Consider the following 20,934-nt stretch of genomic DNA (forward strand, 5'->3'; position numbering starts at 1 on the left):
CACCTACTTTGATAAGGCTTTTAGTTAAGTTTAAGCACTCATTATATTACATGGGGCCCTATCTGCTGCGTGCAGTCCCACGTAATCATGCATGACTCAGGACCACATGGCGCAAATCAAAGAATTGCAGACGTGTTCTTTTCTTCTTATGTAAATGGTTTTTTAATCAAAATTTTGAGAGATAAATGTGTGTATTACTCCTTTTGGATCTTTTATTTTTATTTTTAAATTCCAACAAAAAAATATGTATTGGCCCCAACTGTATTAATTAATTAATTAAAAAGAACACTTGATAGAGGTCCGGGTCAAGATTGTGATGCTGTAACTGATTAGTTTTTCCTTTCATCAATGCTCTTATGATAAGAAATAATTTTTTTAATAATTTTATATTAACACTTCTGCCACCTAGCATGGCTAGGTAAGCAAATTAAACATTAATTTGAGTGAAAATAAAAAAGCATATTTTAAATAGCAAGTTAGCAACTCTTAATCTATCTCACCAACACCAACTAATGGTTTTTTTTTAAAATTATATAAAAAGGCGATATAATTTTATTAGATCAATAGAATAATAGTACAAATGGCACATAATATAAAGGGAGTCATCCTAATAATAATATGGTAGAAATGGGTAAAACTTCCCCAATGACCTAAGCCAGCAAAAAGCTGAAACGATCTGGAGAGAATCACTCTCGAAAATAACTTTTCTATAACCCCTCTCAACCACCATAATTTTCTCGAATCTAGTCTAATGACATTAAGGACAAAACTAGCTACTAATCGGGGTATGACTTTCCTAAAGAGACTAAGAACATTAAGCAAACTCAACTAAGTTTCTAAAATCATAAGAGAGAGAAAAACACATAAAACTCGTAGAGTTTCTGAACTTTATTGAATAAACTAAACTAAAAGAAAAAAACTAAAACAACGCTGGCAAAAGAAAAACCAACCCCCTCTAATCTTCTTTTGGGAGATGACATAGAGAGCATTACTTAGTTATTCCAAGGCCTCAATGCGCCAATGAGATAACCTTGTCTCTAGAAACTTATGAGTGAGTTATGCCAAGGGCAAATATGTATAGATATTATTTCTATGGTTAATGACGGTTTAGTACCCTGTAGTTACTCTTAAGACATGTTAGTTCCTATTTTCTCAATGTTTACGATTACTCACAGTGGGCTTTAAAATTTGTCACAATGTGATTCCACCGTTAGAATTTCTGTCAGATCTCCCCGTTAGTTACTTATGTGACACTATGAGTCTCACATTTCTATATAGCTAGAAATGGTCAAGGACTTATGTGAAAGAAAGATTAATTATTAGATATGGAAAAATGAAATGGAAGGAAGCCTTGTGGAATTAATTATATAATAGAGCTTGATTTAAGGTAACTCCTTTTAGAGCCAGAGCTTAGTCTATTCATTCAAACCTTTAATCTATAGGTATTTCTGAATTTCCGGAGAGGATGAAGTTAGATTAAGATGTTTCATCTCTAAATTAAGCAATCGAAATATAATAAAGCACTCAACCGCAAGTCTGCTACATGCGGTAGTAAACCAACAAATAGAAAAAGTGTTGCTATCTTGTCTATTAAACATTAATGATATTTGTAAAAATTCATGACCTAATTTGCTCCTCAATAAATATAATTTGGAAAAAAAAGAAAAAGAAAAAAGAAAGCATGCCGTCCCATCTAATTTGGAAATGTACAAGGTTGTGCGAGACCGTAGCAGTTGAGCTGACCGTCCAGAACAAATCACTACCTAAATAAGACTTGGGACGGCTGTCTTCTGTGTCACCATCATTTATATATACAGACCAAGAGCAAGAATATTATTGTTGTATTCTCTCCTCTGCTAATTTGTATGGTTCCTTCCTTACGTTTTGGGAAGAAATTAATACTTGGGTTTATGTTTTTAACCTACCAAAAGGCAAACAGGCAACAAGACGACTAGGACATTAGAGCTTCTAAGAGTCAAAATCAAGGGTAACCTTCCATGCCAGAAATCAAGAAAAAGAACAGAAAAAAAAAGAAGGTTTCAATCTTAATTTCACTTTTAAAAATAGAAGAATTGACGCCAAACCTAAAATAGAAAGACAATCATCTGTTTCTGTAGTGCAGCAGATGCATCGTGCATCAAGAAAAAGAAAAAAGGAAAAGGAAAAAGGAAAAAGAAAAAGAGTGATGATGATGATGATGATTACAAGTTACAACAACTACCCTTATCTTTATTTTCCCTCCAGTTCAGAAAATTTGTATTAAAGGTAAAAGCAACTTCTGCTTGTTCTTCATTTTCTTCTTAATTTGCTTTTTGTGTCTCTTCTTAATTTGCTTTTTGCTTCTAAAGAAACCCAAGTCTACAAGCAAGCAGGGACCATGACATTGACAGCAGCAAGATCATTAAATTATGATATTGTTTTACCTTACAAGTCTAAGGTAAACACAAACCAGTATGTGTATATATATATATATCTGCTGCTTTTAGCCGAAAGCTGGGACCTCCATTTACAGCTCAGAAGAACCACTTAAATCATTTCAAGCAGTGGAAGCTCATCATCTCCATATATATATATATATATATATATATATGTACTCGCCTGCATGCACTGCACTGCATTTAAGGCCATTAAAAAATCAAAAGAAAATTTACCACCCTTGATTGAATACTGAAGCCACACTGTGACACTCACAAATGGTTTTGTGTTCTTAATTAATCTTCAACAGTAAGAGTACGACTAACCATTTGATCTGCAATGCATAATGTATGACGAATCTATGGAAAAACAAAAACAATAAACTTGACAATTATGAAGTCTGAAGCAAAAGCACACAGAATTTTCTTGTGATAGCTGGGAGCCTGGGACGTGTGATGATTTGGACACATCATATGCTATGCAACACCATGTCTGCTAAAAAGTTAAAAACCATCAACATTTGTCCCATATCTTTTTGGGTCTACCAAATTTCCTCCTTATTGTCGACTGTCTTCTTCTTGGCTCATTTTGCTTTAATTAGTTTCTTTTTTATTTTCTGAATTAATTAATATTAATTGTTCTTATCTTTTCCACCTCCAAATGAGAACAACCGGTCAGAAACAGAGACAATGTTTTGAGGAGGATACGTCCAAAGCAATAATTTCTTAACATGCATGCAGCTGCACAAGCAAGGCAATCCTATTGCTATAATTATCGAGCATGAAAATCAGAAAGAAATGATCTTGTTTTGTTTCGTTATGATTATTGATTGATTTATACCCTTCAGAAACAATTGCTTTGACGGGAAACAGAATTAATTATGCATGGATTATGAGAACAAATTAATGGATATATATATATATATATATATGATGCCATTTTTTATGAATAATGAATACAATTTACAAAGACCAAACCAAATGATGGTTGCTCACTCTCATCATGATTCATGATCATAATCATAATCATGATCATGTGGTGAGGTGTGGTGGAATTATAATAATATAAAATCAAGGAGGAGAATCAAACCCATGATGATGATGATGATGATGATGATGATGATGATGATGTTCCATTTCCATGCTCTTTGTCATGTCCTCCCCTAGTGTTGTGTTGCTATCAATGCTATGCGTCTAAGAAGAAGAAAAAGAAAACTCTGCTAATTGAATATATTTGTGTTCCCATGTGGTTAGAGTAGTAGTATTTATTCTATAGGCATAACATGCGATGCGAGTAAAGGTTTATTATTTTGGAATATAAATAATTCACATGGATGATTTTGTCGTTTCTCATATTATTATATATGCACCGATTCTAGTTTTGTTTGGTTTCTTTCTGGTTCACATTGGATGCCTTGGCAGCAACACTACTTGATATGGGATATTTTTCTCCTCTCCTCCAACATGTTCATGTTATAATGTCCTCCAGGCTCTATGCATGACGGAGTCAATTCAGACTGGTTGATTTCATTTATTTGACAAAGATACACCAAACGGAAATCTCTCTTTCATTCATTTGAACCACATCTTACAAATCGGAGAGTTTTTTTTCTTTTCTTGGCGACCGAACAAATCGAAGAGTTAGATTTATGAAATAAAGCTCACACTGGAAGTACAAACAAGTTAATGTTGCTTGAAATGTTCTTCTTATACCACCTTACACAGGGCTAGAGAACTACGTTCATGTCATGTTAGCAATCAACCTCCTCTAAGCTGCTTTTCTGTGACAACTCATAAATCCCACTTCAGCTTTATATCCGATGCAAAATATAGTAACCCATCATACACAAACCGGTCTCTGGCGGGCAGCAAAATTACATTTTTTCCATCACTTTTCTTCCAAATGCATCAACCAGATTGCTCTACTACAGTACCGAATTTGAATATCTGATGGAACAATAAATCTTATCAAGCTGCTGAATAACGTACTAATTCCTTCATGGCTTGTTTCTAAAGATGTAAGCGCATACTAGCTCAAGTTTCCATAGAAGTCTGAGTTAATGCGAAACCAATGTTAATATCTACCTCAGCTCTTCGATGCAGATGAGTGAGCTTCTTTTGCAGGGCACTTGGAACCAACTTTAAGAAACACCAAATATGTTTCTAGTACTCCAAATATCCAGCAGTCCGAGCCTTGCCCAAAATTGACTCTATGCCATCATTACACAGACCAAAATTCTTTGCCACTGCAAAACCAGCATACATGCCATCCACAGCTGCACTTACAATCCCTCCAGCATAACCCGCTCCTTCACCGACAGGGTAAAGACCTTTCAACGACGTGCTCTCATAAGTGTCAATTCCACGGGGAATCTGGATGGGAGAGCTAGTCCTAGTCTGGAAGCAGATTTAATGATTTTATAATTGATTAAGATACTGACATCAATAACGATAATTCCTTGGTGGTGGTACAGACTATTTATTATGTTACATCCTGTTGACATAAAAAGAAACTAGAAGGGGAAAACAAATATAATTAACTGGGATTACCTCCACTCCATGAAGAAGGGCCTCTTTGGAGATAAAACCTGGTAACTGAAGGCTCCAAAGTCCGCAACAAGCCAAGTATATCAGTAATCTTTTGTGCATTCATCAAAAGTATTAAAGGCAGTTAGCAATTACAAGAGAAGTAAAGTAAAACCTCTTGGTCAAACGCTGAGATTGAATGTTGCAAAGTCTCTGTTATATGAATGGGGAATATCTCGTGGAGATTTGCTGCCTTCACTCCTAGTCGATAACTTGAAGGTGGCACAGATGTCACTGGAACCAAAAAAAAAACCCAGAGAGCCAAGCTTAGCTTGCTGAACAATTGATGCAAAACTAATAAGAAATGGCATAGCAATCCTACCTGACAACTTATTGTCCAAAAAATCCGTAACTGTCTGCACAGGCACCACAAAATTTCCCCCTCCCATTCTAGCTGCTCTTTGCTCAAATTCCCTCTAAAAAAATTACAACATTAGAACATGTTATAATGCATTTCAGCTGAAATTATGAATGTCCAACCAGGCTGAAAGACCCTTTTCTGCATGTTCTATGACATTAGCACAGCACTCAGAAGAGTTTGTTTCATATCATACAGAAGAAAAAAATTTAGTCATAACAGCTGGTAGGTAAATAAAGGAATACAAAACTGCAGACAAAAGAACATCAGAAATACTAAGGGAAAAGTTACCTGAAACTCAACCCCTGCAAGAGGTCCATGGAGATTCAATGCATCAAAATCTTTCATTGAGACGGTTACAACAAGTGCAGCATTTGCCCACTTTGACGCACGTCTAGAAAATGACATGCCATTGATACAGATTTCAGATGGCTTTGTACCAGTGAGAACAACCTGCAAATACCATCTCAGTGACTCCTAGAGTAATATATATGATCATTCTTCACCAGACATTTGCAATGCAAATATGGTTCTGACCACCAGAAATTCAAAAACAGAAAAACATACCTGACCACCGGGACACATACAGAAGGAATAGCAACTACGACTTGTTGCCTGTAAAGGTTCATCCCCATCCTTTCCACTTGCATATTTGGCAACCTTGTAATCTGCCACTGGTACTTTACCACGTCCTCTGCGGACCTCAGTTGCCAATCCAGAATACTGCATATTTGTTGTAATAAGGAAAAATCAATAAATAGTTACAAAGGGAAAAATAATTTGCTTCTCTTAATAACAATACATCCAAAAATTTCAAATGAAGCTGACAATGCAACCAACCTGTAAGCTGTTTATTACTTCTTGAGGATGCTCAATCCGCAAGCCAACCTGTTCAGCCAATTTAAGTTTTTATTAAGCTAACAAAATATTTTGAACCAAGCACTACAACTAATACCAAGGAAAGTGACTTCCCACTAATACATGCCAAATTAGCCACCAAAAGGATGGTGTACATAATTCCAAGAACAAATATGGAAATATGACATCTCAAGCTTCTGGCAGGAACACCATATCGAGAGGGCAAAACAGCTTTCCTTTGTTGCATTTACTCCTCCAACTACACTATGTCAGTATCGGTATAAATGGCCTTTCCCTCATGTTCGGCTATATTTAATGGATATAATTATGTCATCAACTTCCTTAATCCTACACTCTTATCTCATGTGATCTTTGGACACAAAAGTAGTGCCAGAAACTTCTGGAAGACAAAGTATTGGATAAATATAGGTTACAGTGGCCAGTTGATTTGGAGGATTCATGCACACAATAGATTCATAAATAGATAAACAACAAAGTTTCTTTGAATAATCTCTATGAAAGGGGTTTTGACTATAAATAAATAAAAATCTGTATGAAAGGGGGAGAAAATGAACTCACAGCAAAATCTTTTAGGACCAAGTCTATGTTATGAGATAGAAGAGTTTGATATATATCGCGTGCAGAATGCCCAACAGCTAGAACAACAGCATCATATTCCCATTTCTGGGTATTAGACTGTCTGTCAACTGATTCCGAAACTTTGACACCCACAACTTGTCCGTTATCTACAAGGAGATCATCTACCCTCATCCCAAATTTGATAGTCACCTGAGCATGCCAAAAAACCATTATTAAAAGTATAAGAAATGTAAGCCGTAAGCAACATAAATCTAACAATATGCATTTGATTTAGTTAGAAAGAAAAAAAAGTGTCACTAACACCCAGATTTTGTAGATGTTGCCGAAAATTGCGAAGTAATGGAATCAATCTATCTGTCCCCAAATGAGGCTTTCCGTCAACCAAGATTCCCTCAGGAGCTCCGAAGTGAACTAAAGTTTCCATAACCTGAGAAGTAAATAAATCTGAATCAACCCACATAAAGGATGGGTAATGGCTAAGTGATACTAGTCAACAGAAAGACGAGAGAGAGAGAGAAAAGGCTACATTGTCAATTATCTATGCCTTGACAGCTCTGTATTTCACCGTCCAAATTACAAAAAGGGAAGACAATCAAAAGGATTTTTTTTTTTTTTTTTTGTCGAAACAAGACAATCAAAAGGATAGAGAATGGTTCTGACCGCCAAAACACTGCCACTGTTTCTTCCAATCCTAGTCACCAGCTTTCCATCACTCCATGTACCTGCACCACCCTGCCATGAATAAGTCCTCGATAAATGACTCAATGGTAAACATGTGTATGCGCGTGTCTGTGTGTAACATAAAGGCGCATGTTTTTATCGAGGCAGGAAAACAGAGATAAGTAAGAGCACAAGGTGAATCAAGTTATAAGTATAACCTCCCCAAAGCAAAAATTGCTTTCTGTTTGCAATATTCGGCGGACAACCAGAGCACCAATATCGCGGCCCCTTTGTTCAACGGGCTGACCTCTTTCTATTAAGGTGACATCTGCACCAAATTCCGCAAGAACAAGGGAGGCAAACAACCCTGATGGTCCACTACCCACCACTGCAATTTTTGGTTTTCTAGCCGTCGGATGTGTGTATAATCCTTGGGACCCATTGTTCATGTTGTGCGCACTTTCTCTTGAAACTGTACCTTGATGTACATTTTCAAAGCCATGTATGATACTGATCAAATCTCCAGATTTATTTACTTCAGGCATGTGTTCTACCAGCCCAACTTTAGGCTGCAACTCAGAAATGAAATCCCAAGCCCGAGGCTCTAGACTCAGAAGTTTGTTGACATCCATTTCCACAACGTACACGAATTTGGGTTCTTTCAGCCTCTACATAAGAAATAATAAGAGGAAGAGAAAAGCGCATTACTTGATTGATGGGTAACCAAATTGAAACTAGTCCAACTATGCTTTTACCAAACAATTTCACAGACAGATAGGATGCAAATGGCCACTCTGCAAGACTCTAACCTCCTAACATCAATAAAAAAAATTTCCATGACACACAACATATCATACCTTCCTTGCATCAAAAGATTTCCGAACCACCGTGAACGCCTCTGTCGGCAGCATTGAAGCAACCTGAAATGAAAGAGTGGCAACAAGATATGATGAATATAAAAAAAAATGTAGCAACTTGCACAAATGCTTCTTCACATAGACAAAAGTGCTGCCCCAAATGCTTTTACCGGAAACTCGAGCACTTTGGCAATCTGTTCAAGCAAGCCCTCGGAGACGCCGAGAAAGTCCTTTCCAGGGTCCTTGTGGACGGGAACTCCGAGCTTGGAAAGCCTCCAAATACCCGCGAACTTGTTCTTCACTTCCCCTACGATTTCCTGGTGCTTCAATTTAAGTTCCTTCTTCTCTGATGGGTACCTCTGTTTGCCGGTCCTCTTGGCGCTAAGGACTCGGAGTGTTTGGCGACGATGATAAGGGAGTGCACGCATAGGGATAGGGTTTGGAGGGTGGAGACACTGGACATGGAGGTGGACAGAGCCAAGCTTGGAGTTGGAGGGAAGGAGGGACATGGCTTTAGTTTACACAGAGCTCTGTGGAGACCGGAAAGTCTCGCGCTTCTGAGTAGTGAGCTATGGTTTGGGATAAGGAATTAATACGACATGGCGTTTATCCCATATGCCACACGTACAGTACGACCCACACGTGAGAAGTGAAAAGACAACACAGCCGAGCGGCTATACAATAAAAAATGGGAGTATAGCCGCGCGGCTATACTATTTATATAAAAAGGACCCGACTAGCGCCTAGCGGGTTTGTGAACAGAGTATTCTTCCTTTTTATTGGTTAAAGAACTTTTGACTCTCAAATTTTAATTTTTAATTATTTATTCTCCATCATTTAAAGTCAGAATCTTTCTGTATATCCCAAAAAAAAAAGTCAACTTTTTTCTTAATTGTTTATTTAAAGTTGGACCAACAACTTTTCTCTATTTATCTTATTTCCAATGAGCGGGAGCAAGTTTTTCTTGTATCATTGCAAATATTCTTTTTTTATTTCATATAAATACTACTTCATGCTGTCGATTTCATGGATGAAATGTTTCATCTACAGACTTTTAACAGAACTCATTTTTCAAAATTATTGTCCCACAAATCCCAGCACGAGCAGGAAACAATCTAAGCAGATGGACTATGGCGGCCATTGATAGGTTGCAGGCTTGCATTGCAGCTCGTAAGCTTTTTCCGGAGCAAGATTTCCGACTTCACCAATTGCCTGCATCTGCATCACGAGATTGATAGAAGTCGTCTGCCCGTACAATGTTGACCTCTTCAAACTCATTGTCATCTGGAGGCAATGGAGAAAAGTTTTATTAGGCTGCTCCCAAGCAAACATAAGATAAAAGACAAGACACAATCTGGTCTACCTAATATAAAAGTAGAGCAGTCGCTCCCATCAAACTTTCAAGCATAAAAACTAGTAGGGCGGATAATAAAAATCAGTAACAAGCCGTCTAAAGACGTTGTAACTGTGTCTTATGAATAAATCCAAGCTCAAGCAATGATAGAACTGTACAAAAAATCGTATACAAATTAATCAAACTATAGCAAAGAAAAAAGAGAAAAGACTGCCTACTCCTTGTCATTTTCACACATCATCAATTGCCGTTCTCATACGATAATGATTGCATGAAAGCTTAATTAATTAGGAAAAGCCAACTTCATCAGAACATTACAAAAACATGACTAAATGAAAATGGTCCTCAAACAGTGTCTGAAATACTTCAGACCATAACCCAACTCTTAAGAAAGAGCACCCCCCCTAAACTTTTTCCCATCAAAATAGGCAACTCCTCAATCTTTGATGTCACATAACTCAACTCATGGTAAGATGCCTTCTGCCCATGAAACTAGGCAAAGTTATACTTTTCTTTTATATTAGATAATCCAACCTTCTAATCCTTGTTTTCAAATACTAACTTAGATGAGCCAGCAGTGAGAATAATACAAGTAAGATGCATAAAACTAGAGGGACCAAAAAACCAAAAGGATAAGAGATTCAACCTTTTCTCAAGGTCAGTGCCACAACGGCATCATTCTCAACCTGAAAAGACATGAAGATATCATTGAAGACATCATCCACTTTTGGAGCTCAATGAACATAAAATTTTAGAATGTCGATGTGATGAAAATTGGTTGTAGTAGTGAATCTCTAAGTTCAAGTGTGTGTGTGTGTGAGAGAGAGAGAGAGAGAGGTGAACTGTACTTTTTGTTTTGTACCTTCTGATCTGCCAATGACTTTGAATCCTCCAGTACTTCCCCAGTACTGACTAGGATCAAGCGCTGATCACTTACCGGTTGATCAATAAGATCATGCAACTTTTGCTTAATATCTAAACTTGTCTCAGTTGGTTCACACTGGATAAAGTAAGTTGTCTTACTACGCTTAACACGGATATACATGGCCTGGAAAAGAAAAAAAGAGACAAAACAAATCAGCATACAGTTTTTTTCCACTAATAATCAATGAAAACCACTAAGCTTTTCCTTTAGTCTTATATTCCATACAACTTTCTCTAAAATCAAACCGAAGTAATGACCAAAATCAACAGCAATTTTAGTCCAAAAGCAAGACTAACATTGCTTTACATGTGAAATTACTTAAACAAAGACACATTGTATCATGTTCCACAAGTTGGCAGCATTTGCTTCCTCCAATAGGGGAAGACGTGGATCTGCTATAAAGTCAGACATGAAAGCCATATTTGAAGGTTGTTCACACATTGTAATGGTTTTAACCTTGTATTTCAATACATTCCTACTCTATTATATATCATGTAACTTTGATCGCCAAAATTTCAATCAGACGATCAAAACGATCCCCCAAGTTTTCTCTAAGCACAATTTCCTTACTATATAATGATTTATTAGCAATTAAATAAATAAACAAAGTCCCTATCCCCTTAACTCACTTCAGGATTAATTTATCAATTATCTTATGTTCCAACAATGTAACGAAACGAAAGGGATAAAGAGAATCATGTACACACCATTCTTCAACTCTGAACTGAATAGGGGCAGGAGGACTCAGGAAATCTCTCTTCAATACACTGCCAAGGAAATCCTGTTAAATCAGAACTAAATATGACATGTTGATGTTATGCATCACAAAATTAATCAAATAATCTAACAAGAAGATAACTATTTGATTTATTTCACTTGCAATTGTATCCTAATAATTTTTCACTTCAACATAGTGGCAGATCCAGGATTGTTAAAACATAGTATTAATTAATTCCATCCCTTATACTTTTCCTTAATTACTCATAACTAAACAAACATATACAACCTCTTACGTATGGAAGGGAGGGATGAAGGAACCGAAGCATGTACATTGTGAAAGGTAAATTTGTTGGTAACTGAACCATTTCCATAGATTACAGACACAAATTATTGATTCAACTTGGTATTTTCAGGATGATACAGACCCCAAGAGCAATCAGCAAGCATACAAAATCAAACATTACTCTAGAGTCTAGAGTTGCTCAGTGCACAACAGATACAAACTTAAATTTGCAGTGTGGACACGTCGAAAAGTGAGAGTCAAACACCAATAAAGAGAAAGTAAAGGATTGAAAAAAATTCATGAAACAAAATCAAATTCAAACCACTACAGAAATCCAAAGAGACAAGGATTCAGGTAGTAGTGAATTCAGGCGAACACAATAACACAAAGCCGCATATGTTTCAATTGTTGTTTTTGCATAACTTTTTCTCACTCTTTCACTCTGCCGCATTTGTCTCGCGTTTTCTCACTCTTTCGCACATGTTTCACTCTGCTGCTGAAACATGGTTTGGAGCTTCCCGTCGAACCGCTGGTGGGCAAGTCCAAGGGGTCACACCACACCAGGACCTACACAGCCATTCAGCCACTTTCATGGCTGCCAAGGGGTCGCTTGACCCCAGCGACCCCATGGTGGCTCCGCCACCAAAGTTTTATTTTTTTATTGAATTGAAAAAAAAGAAGTTAAAACATTAAAAAAGAATCTGGGTATTTTGTATCCACTATGAACATAGAAAGAGAGAGACGACAGGATCGATTTTGAGAAATATTAATCTTTTTATTGTTTGCTAGTAATGAGTTAAGATTCTCCTACCTCGAAGCGGTGGCTTAGTTTTGCTGGCCAAAGTCTACGGCCAGAAATCAACTTCAGCCTCTTTCTTTCGCTGTCCCTGGCTGCACTCGAATTAGGTTCTCCTACGTCTGACGAATTTTTTGTGTTTGGCTGCTGACTCAGACTTACCCCTCCACCGGTCAGGTTGATTCTTCTCTCGTTTTTGAGTCTGGAGTTGTTATCTCAGACGCTAGAGAAAACACAAAAGGGTATATTTTTTCACCGTCACACAGAAAATATTTATTTATTTATTAATTATAGGAGCCAGCTTACCTTCCCTAATCTCTTATTTATTAGGATGATTTTATTGACAGCCCATTATTTGCTATTTAAATCCCATGTTCCCAAAATTTAAAAATACTCATTATACTCCTTTTTTTTTTCTTTCTAAATTGCCCTCATAAATTCCATTCCCTAACTTACTATGTAAATCTCACCCCACCCATTGAAAACTCCCTCCTTTTTTAGACACACCCCATTGAAAATTCCCTCCTCTTGCAGACACACCCCATTCAATTTGCAATAAACTCCATCACACACCCCATTTCATTTGAAACAAAGTCATCGCACAACCCATCGCAGCAGACCCCAACCCCATCACAAACCCCCATCGCACACCCCATCACTAACCCCATCGCAAACCACCATCGCCTCAGCCATCGCAAACCTCCATCGTTGATTTGTCCAGTTTTCACAATCTTATCTAACTTTAAAATCCTCCGAAAAACTAAGGTTTGATTTCAATTTTGAAAAGCCAAAGTTTAATTTCAATTTTGTAGGTGTATGGTTCAAATCTGGTTTTACAAAAATGGATTTTAAACATGATAATTGTTGAAAAGTAAATTTAATTTATAGTTAAAATTAGTATGGAGTGCAAAAAGTAAATAATGGGATGTCAATAAAATTTCCCTATTTATTATAGGAGCCAGCTACCTTCCCTAATCTAAAACAACGGTTTCTCTTTAATTAATTGTTTTTAAGCAAATCTCGCATCTCTCCGTGTTGGTGTTTAGGTAGACAGTAAAAATATCAATCGGTGCCTGGTGTTCTCGGCTGGATTAAGTCTAAACTTCCATCCAAACAAGCCAGAGAAAACCAGTAAACCACATTAACTCCATCACCGGTCAACCTGTGACCTGCCCGGCTGGCTGTTGTACCTACAAAGGTGGCGGCGGCTTTACAAGTGCTTGTCTTGTCAGCTCAGCAGCTTCTCGTTCGGGCTTTCCACTCGGCTTTCTGTAGACTTCACCGCACCTAATCGCCTCTTCCTCGCTACCATGGGCAACACATCCTCGATGCTCACTCAGTACGACATCGAAGAAGTCCAGGACCACTGTAACCACACATGTAAGTTGCTAATGCATTCGCCAATTTCTTAGTTCCCCCTTGTGGATCAAGGAGCTTAGTATTTCTGAGCTGTTGGATTTAATTTGATTTGATTTGATTTGATTTGAAGTTTCGCAGCAGGAGATAGTTTCTCTGTATCAGAGGTTTTGTCAGCTCGATCGCAGTGGCGGAGGTTTCATCTCCGCCGATGAGTTCTTGTCCGTACCTGAATTCGCCGTCAATCCTCTTTCTCAGGTACAAACACAAAGGATTAAAGGTTAAATCTTTTTATAATGTGACGTAGATCATTGACTGAAAACTTGGGCAGTAGATTTCAAAGATTGATGCTTTATTTTGATAGAGCACACCATGTGATCATGTATTGCCGAACGATGCAAATCTTTTATATGAGTAACAATTAAGTGCTGTAAATCTTTCAGAGATTGCTGAAGATGTTGTATGGATTGAACTTTAAGGAATTCGTAGCTTTCTTGTCAGCATTCAGTTCTCGTGCAACCTTGCAGCAAAAAATTGAGTGTAATATTTCTTTATTAATGTGTCACTTCAGAAGTATGTGGCTACTATGAGCTTTCCTTGCTTGCTTTGTTCTCTATTTCTGAGTTGCAGTTTGGGGTGTCTATCTGTTTTGCAGTTATTTTTAAGGTATATGATTCAGACTGCAATGGGAAAGTCGCATTCAGTGATATGTTGGATGTTTTACGGGATTTGACGGGGCAGTTCATATCTGAGCAACAGAGGGAGGTTGGTTTCTATCACAAATTTGTATCCATATTTTATTTCTCTTATGCCTGATTTGGGCTTGGTAACAAGGCTTGAGGCGCTTGAGTTTATGCAATGATTCAATAGTTCAAAAAATTTCTTTTTGTGAAGTATCTTTACTCATCGCCAATATGTTTATTTGGACTATGTTGAGGTTACCTGTTATTAGCTGTTCACCATTTGTTTTAAAGTTATCAATCAAAAGTACTCTGGTTTTCCATCTAGGATTCAGGTTTCATTTCAGGGATGATGTGACACTCGGTTCTTGGGCAAAGTAGGGGAAAATGATTATAATCAGAAATCAGAAGACTGACTACCTTCATGAAAGTACCTTCTTTGAGACCTAGTTTCCAAATACTACGTATTGGTTTTCTGAATACAAGAAAAAATAAGAAGTAACTGTTGAAAACATGACTTTCATCTTTCTTCATACAAGATTAATACATTTATACTGCTCTGAAACTTTTCATTACAAAGTCTGAGAAGGTGCCTATTTATGTGTTTGATATAGTGTTTATGCGTTTACATCTTTCTGCAGCAAGTGTTGACCCATGTCCTTGAGGAATCAGGCTATACAAAGGATTCTTTGCTAAGCATATCTGACTTTATGAAGGTACCACAACATTATAAGTTCTGTCTAGTAATTAATGCATGTTATTGTAGATATATAGCTAGTCTGGTCTTTGTCTTGCATGACCTCACTTGTATGATTTTCATTACTCCACTTAGCTTGTTTCATCTTAGTGATTGTGTTATGAAATTTGAATCGCTTGACTTGTATCACTCTGTTTGACGCTGCCCTTTCTAATCATGCCATAGAAGACAATGAGATGTGCTCTGATTAGTATAACTTGGGTTGCTTTTGGAAGCAATTTTTACAATGTTCATGGAACCATGGATTGAATAAAGGAAAGAGAACTTCGATTTCTCATTTCATTGCCATGCATGGAGTTCAAGGGTATGGGTATGGCATTAACCTGTCAGATTTTCATTAAGGCTAGAAGTAATAGCTGCACTTACCTTTGCAACGGTCTTAGGTTATTCACACACAGAGAGATATCTTTACGTATGAGAGGGGCTGGGTTGCTGGGGATGGAGGTCCCTCTAAATTTTTTCTGAAGTTATTAAGTTATCCTCATTGAAGTCACACTGTTGTTGGGTCTAGCATAAATGTGATAAAACTTAGTGTCATGCTAGAATGATTTGAAGGTTTATATCCCAAGAAGTTGAGATGTTTTTTTTTCCCCTCTGGTTTGCTTTTCTGTAAACGTTTTTTAAACTTTTGTTGATATTCCTATGTGTTATGGTCTTGGAAGTACCAAAGAGTGTAAAGCAACGTAGTTTTCTATTTTTACCTTTTTCTTTTCTAATAAGACTAGTAAATACTTTTGCAAACATTATTTGAAGTATGCATCAGCTGATTTATCATTTCCAATTCACATCTGAAGGGACTTTTCTTCATCTGTCTATGAAATGATTATACTTGCATTAAATTCCTATTTATGCAATAAATTTTGTAGAAAGCATATATATTAGCTGAAAATAAGTAAACAATGTAAAAATTTATTCCTCATTGTTTACAGACTCTTTGGAACTCTGATTTGAAGATGGATGTTGAGGTTCCTGTGGATTGAAATGAGACTGACAAATCTCAAAGTTAAAGTTGGCCAGGCTTAAAAGCCAGAGGCACAACGTCCACTGTGTGTTCCTTGTAAGTCTGTAGAACAGTATAAGCACTTATGCGGGAGTGGCATTGCTTGTTTTGCCTACTAGTTCAGAGAACAGTAACACAATGTATTTCTATTACACAGCTTTGAGCCTTTAGAATTACGTGGTAGATGGCAAATGGTTGATTGCTAGTTCTTCTGCTTGTTGAATAACGTAATTTATGGACAGTTTTCTGCCGTTGGACTTAGGGACAAATGGTTCCTTAATTTTCAGATGTATCATCATGCATGGCATTGGCTTTCAAGTCCGTGTCCACCATTCAGATAAAGCTATGGTGATTAGATATTCTTCTTCTTGAATCATTTCTGTTCGTGTATCCTTTTTCTTCCCTTAATAAGATTTGGCTTAAGCAAGGCTTAGCAAAGTGGTTAAGAGTCTGTGGTCGCAGTTCGAGTCCCCCTCCCAATATCGCTTGTATAAAGAAAATTGTCTTTGGCGTAACGTCTCCCTCTCGTACTAAATCCTAGTACTTTTATCAGTGAGTTGGTTAAAGTATGACCGCCTGGAATCTGAATCGGACTGAAGCCCGCCATGATGAATTTTTTCTGGGCCATGCTTATTCTTGAATTATTGTTCCCCTTTTTTTCTTTATACTTTGTTGGCCATTAATGAGGATGTCAAGCACGCCTGTGCTTCTTTCTTTTCTTTGTTAATTACTTTTGCGTAAATTAAATATGAAAAAAGAGATTTTAATCCCATCCAGCCATCCTTAATGTAACATGTCCTACATAATAAGAATATGATGCAGGGGCAGGTATCATGTGCATAACCAATAAAACGGAGAAGAAGAAAGAAAAAAAAACGTACGTACCACGTACAAGAAGCTATTTTTATCATTTATTTTCCCTGTATGGACTCAAGACTAAACTTGAGATTTAAAATTTTAGGTGTCGCATCACATGTACTAAAATTCCAGGGCGATAAAAGAATCGATACAATGTGAAATGAAGATCCAGGGTGTGTTTACTATTACCATCGTGCCCATTGGATTCTGATAAATCATGATTGTTAAAATAGCATAGTTGACCCCCCCACGAGATTCCATCCAGATGGGAAAGGAGATAAGGATTTACCCAAAAGGGGAAAAAATAAGAAAGAAAACTGAGTAGACCAACCTATTTGAGTCATCTATTTTTTGTATATATATATATATTGTTATAAAAATAACCTGGGATATGTGCGATAATTCTGAGCTGCAAGTAAAGTAGATGAGACACAGCATTTAACGAGGTTCGGCTATGCCTACGTCCTCGGAGAGCAGCAGCAGTAACTTTTCCACTATGTAAAAGGATAGAGCTACAAGTTTAGTGTTTACAATATATGTGGCTCACTGAATTTTCTCTCTAGGAGAATTTCTCTCTGCTCTCTCTTTCCTCTTTCTTCCTTCTCTTCCTTTCTCCTTTTTTTCTTTCCCTTCTTCTTTCCGTTTCTCTTCTTATTTATAGGCTGAAATAATCACTATTCATCACTATTCATCACTGTTCACCCGTGACAGACAAACTCTATCAAAGCCGCCAAATGAACAGTAATGAACAGTAATGAACAGTATGTGTGGGCTCCATTTCAAGACTTTTATAACACTCCCCCTTGGAGACCACATGACCCTAGATTGGTTGCCTCATTAAAACCTTGCTTGGAAAAACCCAGTGGGAAAATCTAAGCAAAGGAAAAAGAGTACAACGTGCATATGTCCTATGTTAGAGGACTCTTGAATGCTCCCCCTGATTTTGCATGCTCCAACTTGATTGCTTGCAGAGTTGTCGTAATCCGATGCCATGTACTAACTTTTGGAATGTATATTTCGGCAATGATTTAGTGAAGAGATCTGCCAGGTTATCACTTGAGCGGATTTGTCTGACTTTGATTTCTTGACTCTTCTGGAGCTCATGTGTATAGAAAAACTTTGGTGATATGTGTTTGGTCCTGTCACCCTTGATATATCCTCCTGTAATCTGAGCAATACAAGCGGCATTGTCCTCATTCAGAATTGTTGGAGTGTCTGTTATTGAGGGTAGGGCACATGTGCTTCGGATGTGATGGATTACCGATCTTAACCAAACGCATTCACGACTGGCTTCATGGAGGGCAAGTATTTCCGAGTGATTGGAAGATGTGGCCACTAATGTTTGTTTTGTTGAACGCCATGAGATCGCAGTTCCTCCACATGTAAATACATACCCAGTCTGTGATCGTCCTTGATGTGGATCAGAGAGATATCCTGCATCAGCATAACCAATAATACTCTGGGCGTTGGTCGATTCACTGGAATAGAATAACCCCATGTCTGTTGTCCCACGAAGGTATCGTAGAACATGTTTGATGCCGGTCCAGTGTCGCCTTGTTGGAGCAGAACTGTACCTTGCTAACAGATTTACTGAGAATGATATGTCTGGTCTGGTACATTGTGCGAGGTACAATAAAGCACCTATTGCACTAAGATATGGTACTTCTGGACCAAGGACCATTTCATCATTCCCTTTTGGACGATATGGGTCTTTCTTAGTGTCAAGCGATCGAACGACCATTGGAGTGCTAAGTGGATGGGCTTTATCCATGCCAAACCGTTTCAATACTTTCTCAGTATAAGTTGATTGATGCACCAAAATTCCATTAGCACTGTGCTCAATCTGCAAGCCAAGACAATATTTTGTCTTTCCAAGATCCTTCATCTCAAACTCACGTTTGAGATAATCAACAGTCTTTTGAAGCTCTGCAGAAGTTCCAATTAGATTCATGTCGTCGACATATACTGCCACTATCGCAAATCCAGACTTTGATTTCTTAATAAACACACATGGGCAAACAGGATCATTTGTGTATCCTTCCTTCAGTAAATACTTACTGAGACGATTGTACCACATTCGTCCAGATTGTTTTAGCCCATATAATGATCTTCTCAATTTAACTGAGAACATGCCCCGTGGTGTGTTTCTGGCTGCTTCAGGCAACCTGAATCCTTCTGGAACTTTCATGTATATATCTGTATCCAATTCTCCATACAAATATGCGGTAATAACATCCATGAGTCTCATTTCAAGTTTTTCTGAAACCGCCAAACTTATTAGGTAACGGAATGTAATTGTGTCCATTACTGGAGAGTACGTTTCCACATAATCAATTCCAGGCCTTTGTGAAAAACCTTGCGCAACGAGTCGCGCTTTATACCTTGAGATCTCATTTTTCTCATTGCGCTTTCTTGTAAATACCCACTTGTAACCTACAGGGTTCACATTGGGTGGAGTTGGACTAATATGTCCAAAAACACTCCTTTTTTCCAAAGAATTTAATTCTGCCTGGATTGCATCCTTCCACTTGGGCCAATCTTGCCTCTGTGTACATTCATTAATAGAGCGTGGTTCAATATCATCATCTTTTATTATTTCAGCAGCCACTGAGAATGCAAATATATCATCGATGATCATCTCATTTCTACTCCACAATTCATCAGTGGACGTATAATTTATGGAGATTTCTTGACTTTCAGGTACGGTTGCCACTTTAGGGGCACTTGTCTCACCAATGACGTTTTCCTTGTCAAGAAGTACATGTCCCTCTTTAGGGGCATTTGAATTATGAATTGTGGGCTCTCTATTTATTTCATTTGGATTCATTTTGTCCATCAACTTCCTCTTTCGAGGAACTGAATCCTTTGAGCCTAGTGGTCTGCCACGTTTTAGGCGTGCAGCAGATGAACCGTTTGCTGGCACATTGCTTTGTCCATTATGGACATCAATCCGTGCGGGTGCATTTGCAGCTGGGATATGAGATTTTGTCACCTTTGCTGCATCATTAAATGCATCTGGCATCTGATTTGCAATACTTTGGAGGTGAACAATCCTTCTTACTTCGTTTTCGCATTGAGCAGTATGAGGATCGAGATGAGACAATGTGGATACATTCCATGATAATTCACATCGTTTTTCAGGAATGAGTTTGCCTTGTTCTTTAGACACAGATTTTTCTCCCCCTAATGGTGGGAAGATTGTCTCATCAAAATCACAATCCGCAAATCGTGCGGTAAAAATATCACCCGTCAGGGGTTCTAAGTATTTGATGATAGATGGTGAATCAAAACCAACATAAATTCCCAATCTGCGTTGAGGGCCCATCTTAGTACGTTGTGGTGGTGCAATGGGCACATATACTGTACACCCAAAAATTCTTAAATGTGAAATGTTTGGTTGATTTCCTAATACGAGTTGTATGGGAGAACATTGATTGTTGGCAACGGGCCTTAATCGCACAAGTGATGCTGCATGTAAAATGGCATATCCCCAAGCAGAAACTGGCAACTTTGTTTTCATTAGCAAAGTGCGTGCTATCAATTGAAGGCGTTTAATTAAAGCTTCTGCCAAGCCATTTTGAGTATGCACATGGGGAACAGGATGTTCAATATCTATGCCTAGTGACATGCAGTAGTCATCAAAAGTCTGAGATGTAAATTCACCAGCATTATCGAGTCTGATTGACTTAATGGGATAATCTGGGAATTGAGCTCGTAATTTAATTATCTGAGCCAAAAGCCTAGCAAATGCCATGTTCCGAGTAGATAAAAGACAAACATGTGACCATCGGGTAGATGCGTCCACCAAGACCATAAAGTACCGAAATGGTCCACATGGGGGGTGAATAGGTCCACAAATGTCCCCTTGAATT

At 37.7% G+C, this 20,934-nt stretch overlaps 3 protein-coding genes across 8 annotated transcripts; 1 reads left to right on the forward strand and 2 right to left on the reverse strand.

The window, feature by feature from the left end:
* LOC18771609 (uncharacterized protein Cbei_0202) lies at positions 3,960–8,907 on the reverse strand. 3 transcript variants are annotated; one of them, XM_007204179.2, is made up of 13 exons: positions 8,504–8,906; positions 8,334–8,396; positions 7,695–8,144; positions 7,477–7,548; positions 7,118–7,243; positions 6,796–7,005; positions 6,199–6,246; positions 5,926–6,081; positions 5,650–5,811; positions 5,323–5,416; positions 5,116–5,234; positions 4,965–5,009; positions 3,960–4,811 (listed from the first exon to the last, which is right to left on the reverse strand). In XM_007204179.2, the coding sequence occupies exons 1-13, from the start codon at positions 8,840–8,842 to the stop codon at positions 4,578–4,580; spliced, it is 2,118 nt and encodes a 705-aa protein (XP_007204241.2). In that variant the 5' UTR covers positions 8,843–8,906; the 3' UTR covers positions 3,960–4,577. The 3 variants fall into 3 exon arrangements, with proteins under 3 accessions (XP_007204241.2, XP_020424828.1, XP_020424827.1); XM_020569239.1 differs by having other exon boundaries at positions 4,597–4,811; positions 4,965–5,025; positions 8,504–8,907; XM_020569238.1 differs by having other exon boundaries at positions 4,697–5,025; positions 8,504–8,907.
* Positions 9,292–12,674, reverse strand: LOC18771261. 4 transcript variants are annotated; one of them, XM_020569520.1, is made up of 5 exons: positions 12,427–12,668; positions 11,320–11,393; positions 10,550–10,735; positions 10,334–10,373; positions 9,292–9,617 (listed from the first exon to the last, which is right to left on the reverse strand). In XM_020569520.1, the coding sequence occupies exons 2-5, from the start codon at positions 11,320–11,322 to the stop codon at positions 9,535–9,537; spliced, it is 312 nt and encodes a 103-aa protein (XP_020425109.1). In that variant the 5' UTR covers positions 11,323–11,393; positions 12,427–12,668; the 3' UTR covers positions 9,292–9,534. The 4 variants fall into 4 exon arrangements, with proteins under 4 accessions (XP_020425109.1, XP_020425110.1, XP_007202794.1 ...); XM_020569521.1 differs by having other exon boundaries at positions 11,320–11,407; XM_007202732.2 differs by having other exon boundaries at positions 11,320–11,379; positions 12,427–12,667.
* Positions 13,375–16,628, forward strand: LOC18769828 (calcineurin subunit B). The gene is made up of 6 exons (XM_007202594.2): positions 13,375–13,791; positions 13,901–14,025; positions 14,211–14,307; positions 14,423–14,532; positions 15,089–15,163; positions 16,134–16,628. Exons 1-6 carry the CDS (start codon positions 13,722–13,724, stop codon positions 16,182–16,184), a joined length of 528 nt encoding a protein of 175 aa, XP_007202656.1. The 5' UTR covers positions 13,375–13,721; the 3' UTR covers positions 16,185–16,628.

Source organism: Prunus persica, chromosome G7 (genome assembly GCF_000346465.2).
Source record: "Prunus persica cultivar Lovell chromosome G7, Prunus_persica_NCBIv2, whole genome shotgun sequence".
Lineage (NCBI taxonomy): Eukaryota > Viridiplantae > Streptophyta > Magnoliopsida > Rosales > Rosaceae > Prunus > Prunus persica.

Bases quoted from the DNA above. Each gene is read 5' to 3' on its own strand.
- LOC18769828 (XM_007202594.2), top strand. From the start codon at position 13,722: ATGGGCAACACATCCTCGATGCTCACTCAGTACGACATCGAAGAAGTC. The intron at 14,533-15,088 runs GTTGGTTTCTAT...ATCTTTCTGCAG, and splicing joins TATCTGAGCAACAGAGGGAG to CAAGTGTTGACCCATGTCCT. The intron at 15,164-16,133 runs GTACCACAACAT...CATTGTTTACAG, and splicing joins GCATATCTGACTTTATGAAG to ACTCTTTGGAACTCTGATTT.
- LOC18771609 (XM_007204179.2), bottom strand. From the start codon at position 8,842: ATGTCCCTCCTTCCCTCCAACTCCAAGCTTGGCTCTGTCCACCTCCAT. The intron at 7,006-7,117 runs GTTAGTGACACT...TGGCATGCTCAG, and splicing joins AACATCTACAAAATCTGGGT to GTGACTATCAAATTTGGGAT. The intron at 5,417-5,649 runs GTAACTTTTCCC...TAATTTTTTTAG, and splicing joins TTGCAGGGGTTGAGTTTCAG to AGGGAATTTGAGCAAAGAGC.
- LOC18771261 (XM_020569520.1), bottom strand. The intron at 10,374-10,549 runs GTACAAAACAAA...ATGTCTTTTCAG, and splicing joins AGTCATTGGCAGATCAGAAG to GTTGAGAATGATGCCGTTGT. The intron at 9,618-10,333 runs GTTGAATCTCTT...CATTGCCTCCAG, and splicing joins GGCACTGACCTTGAGAAAAG to ATGACAATGAGTTTGAAGAG.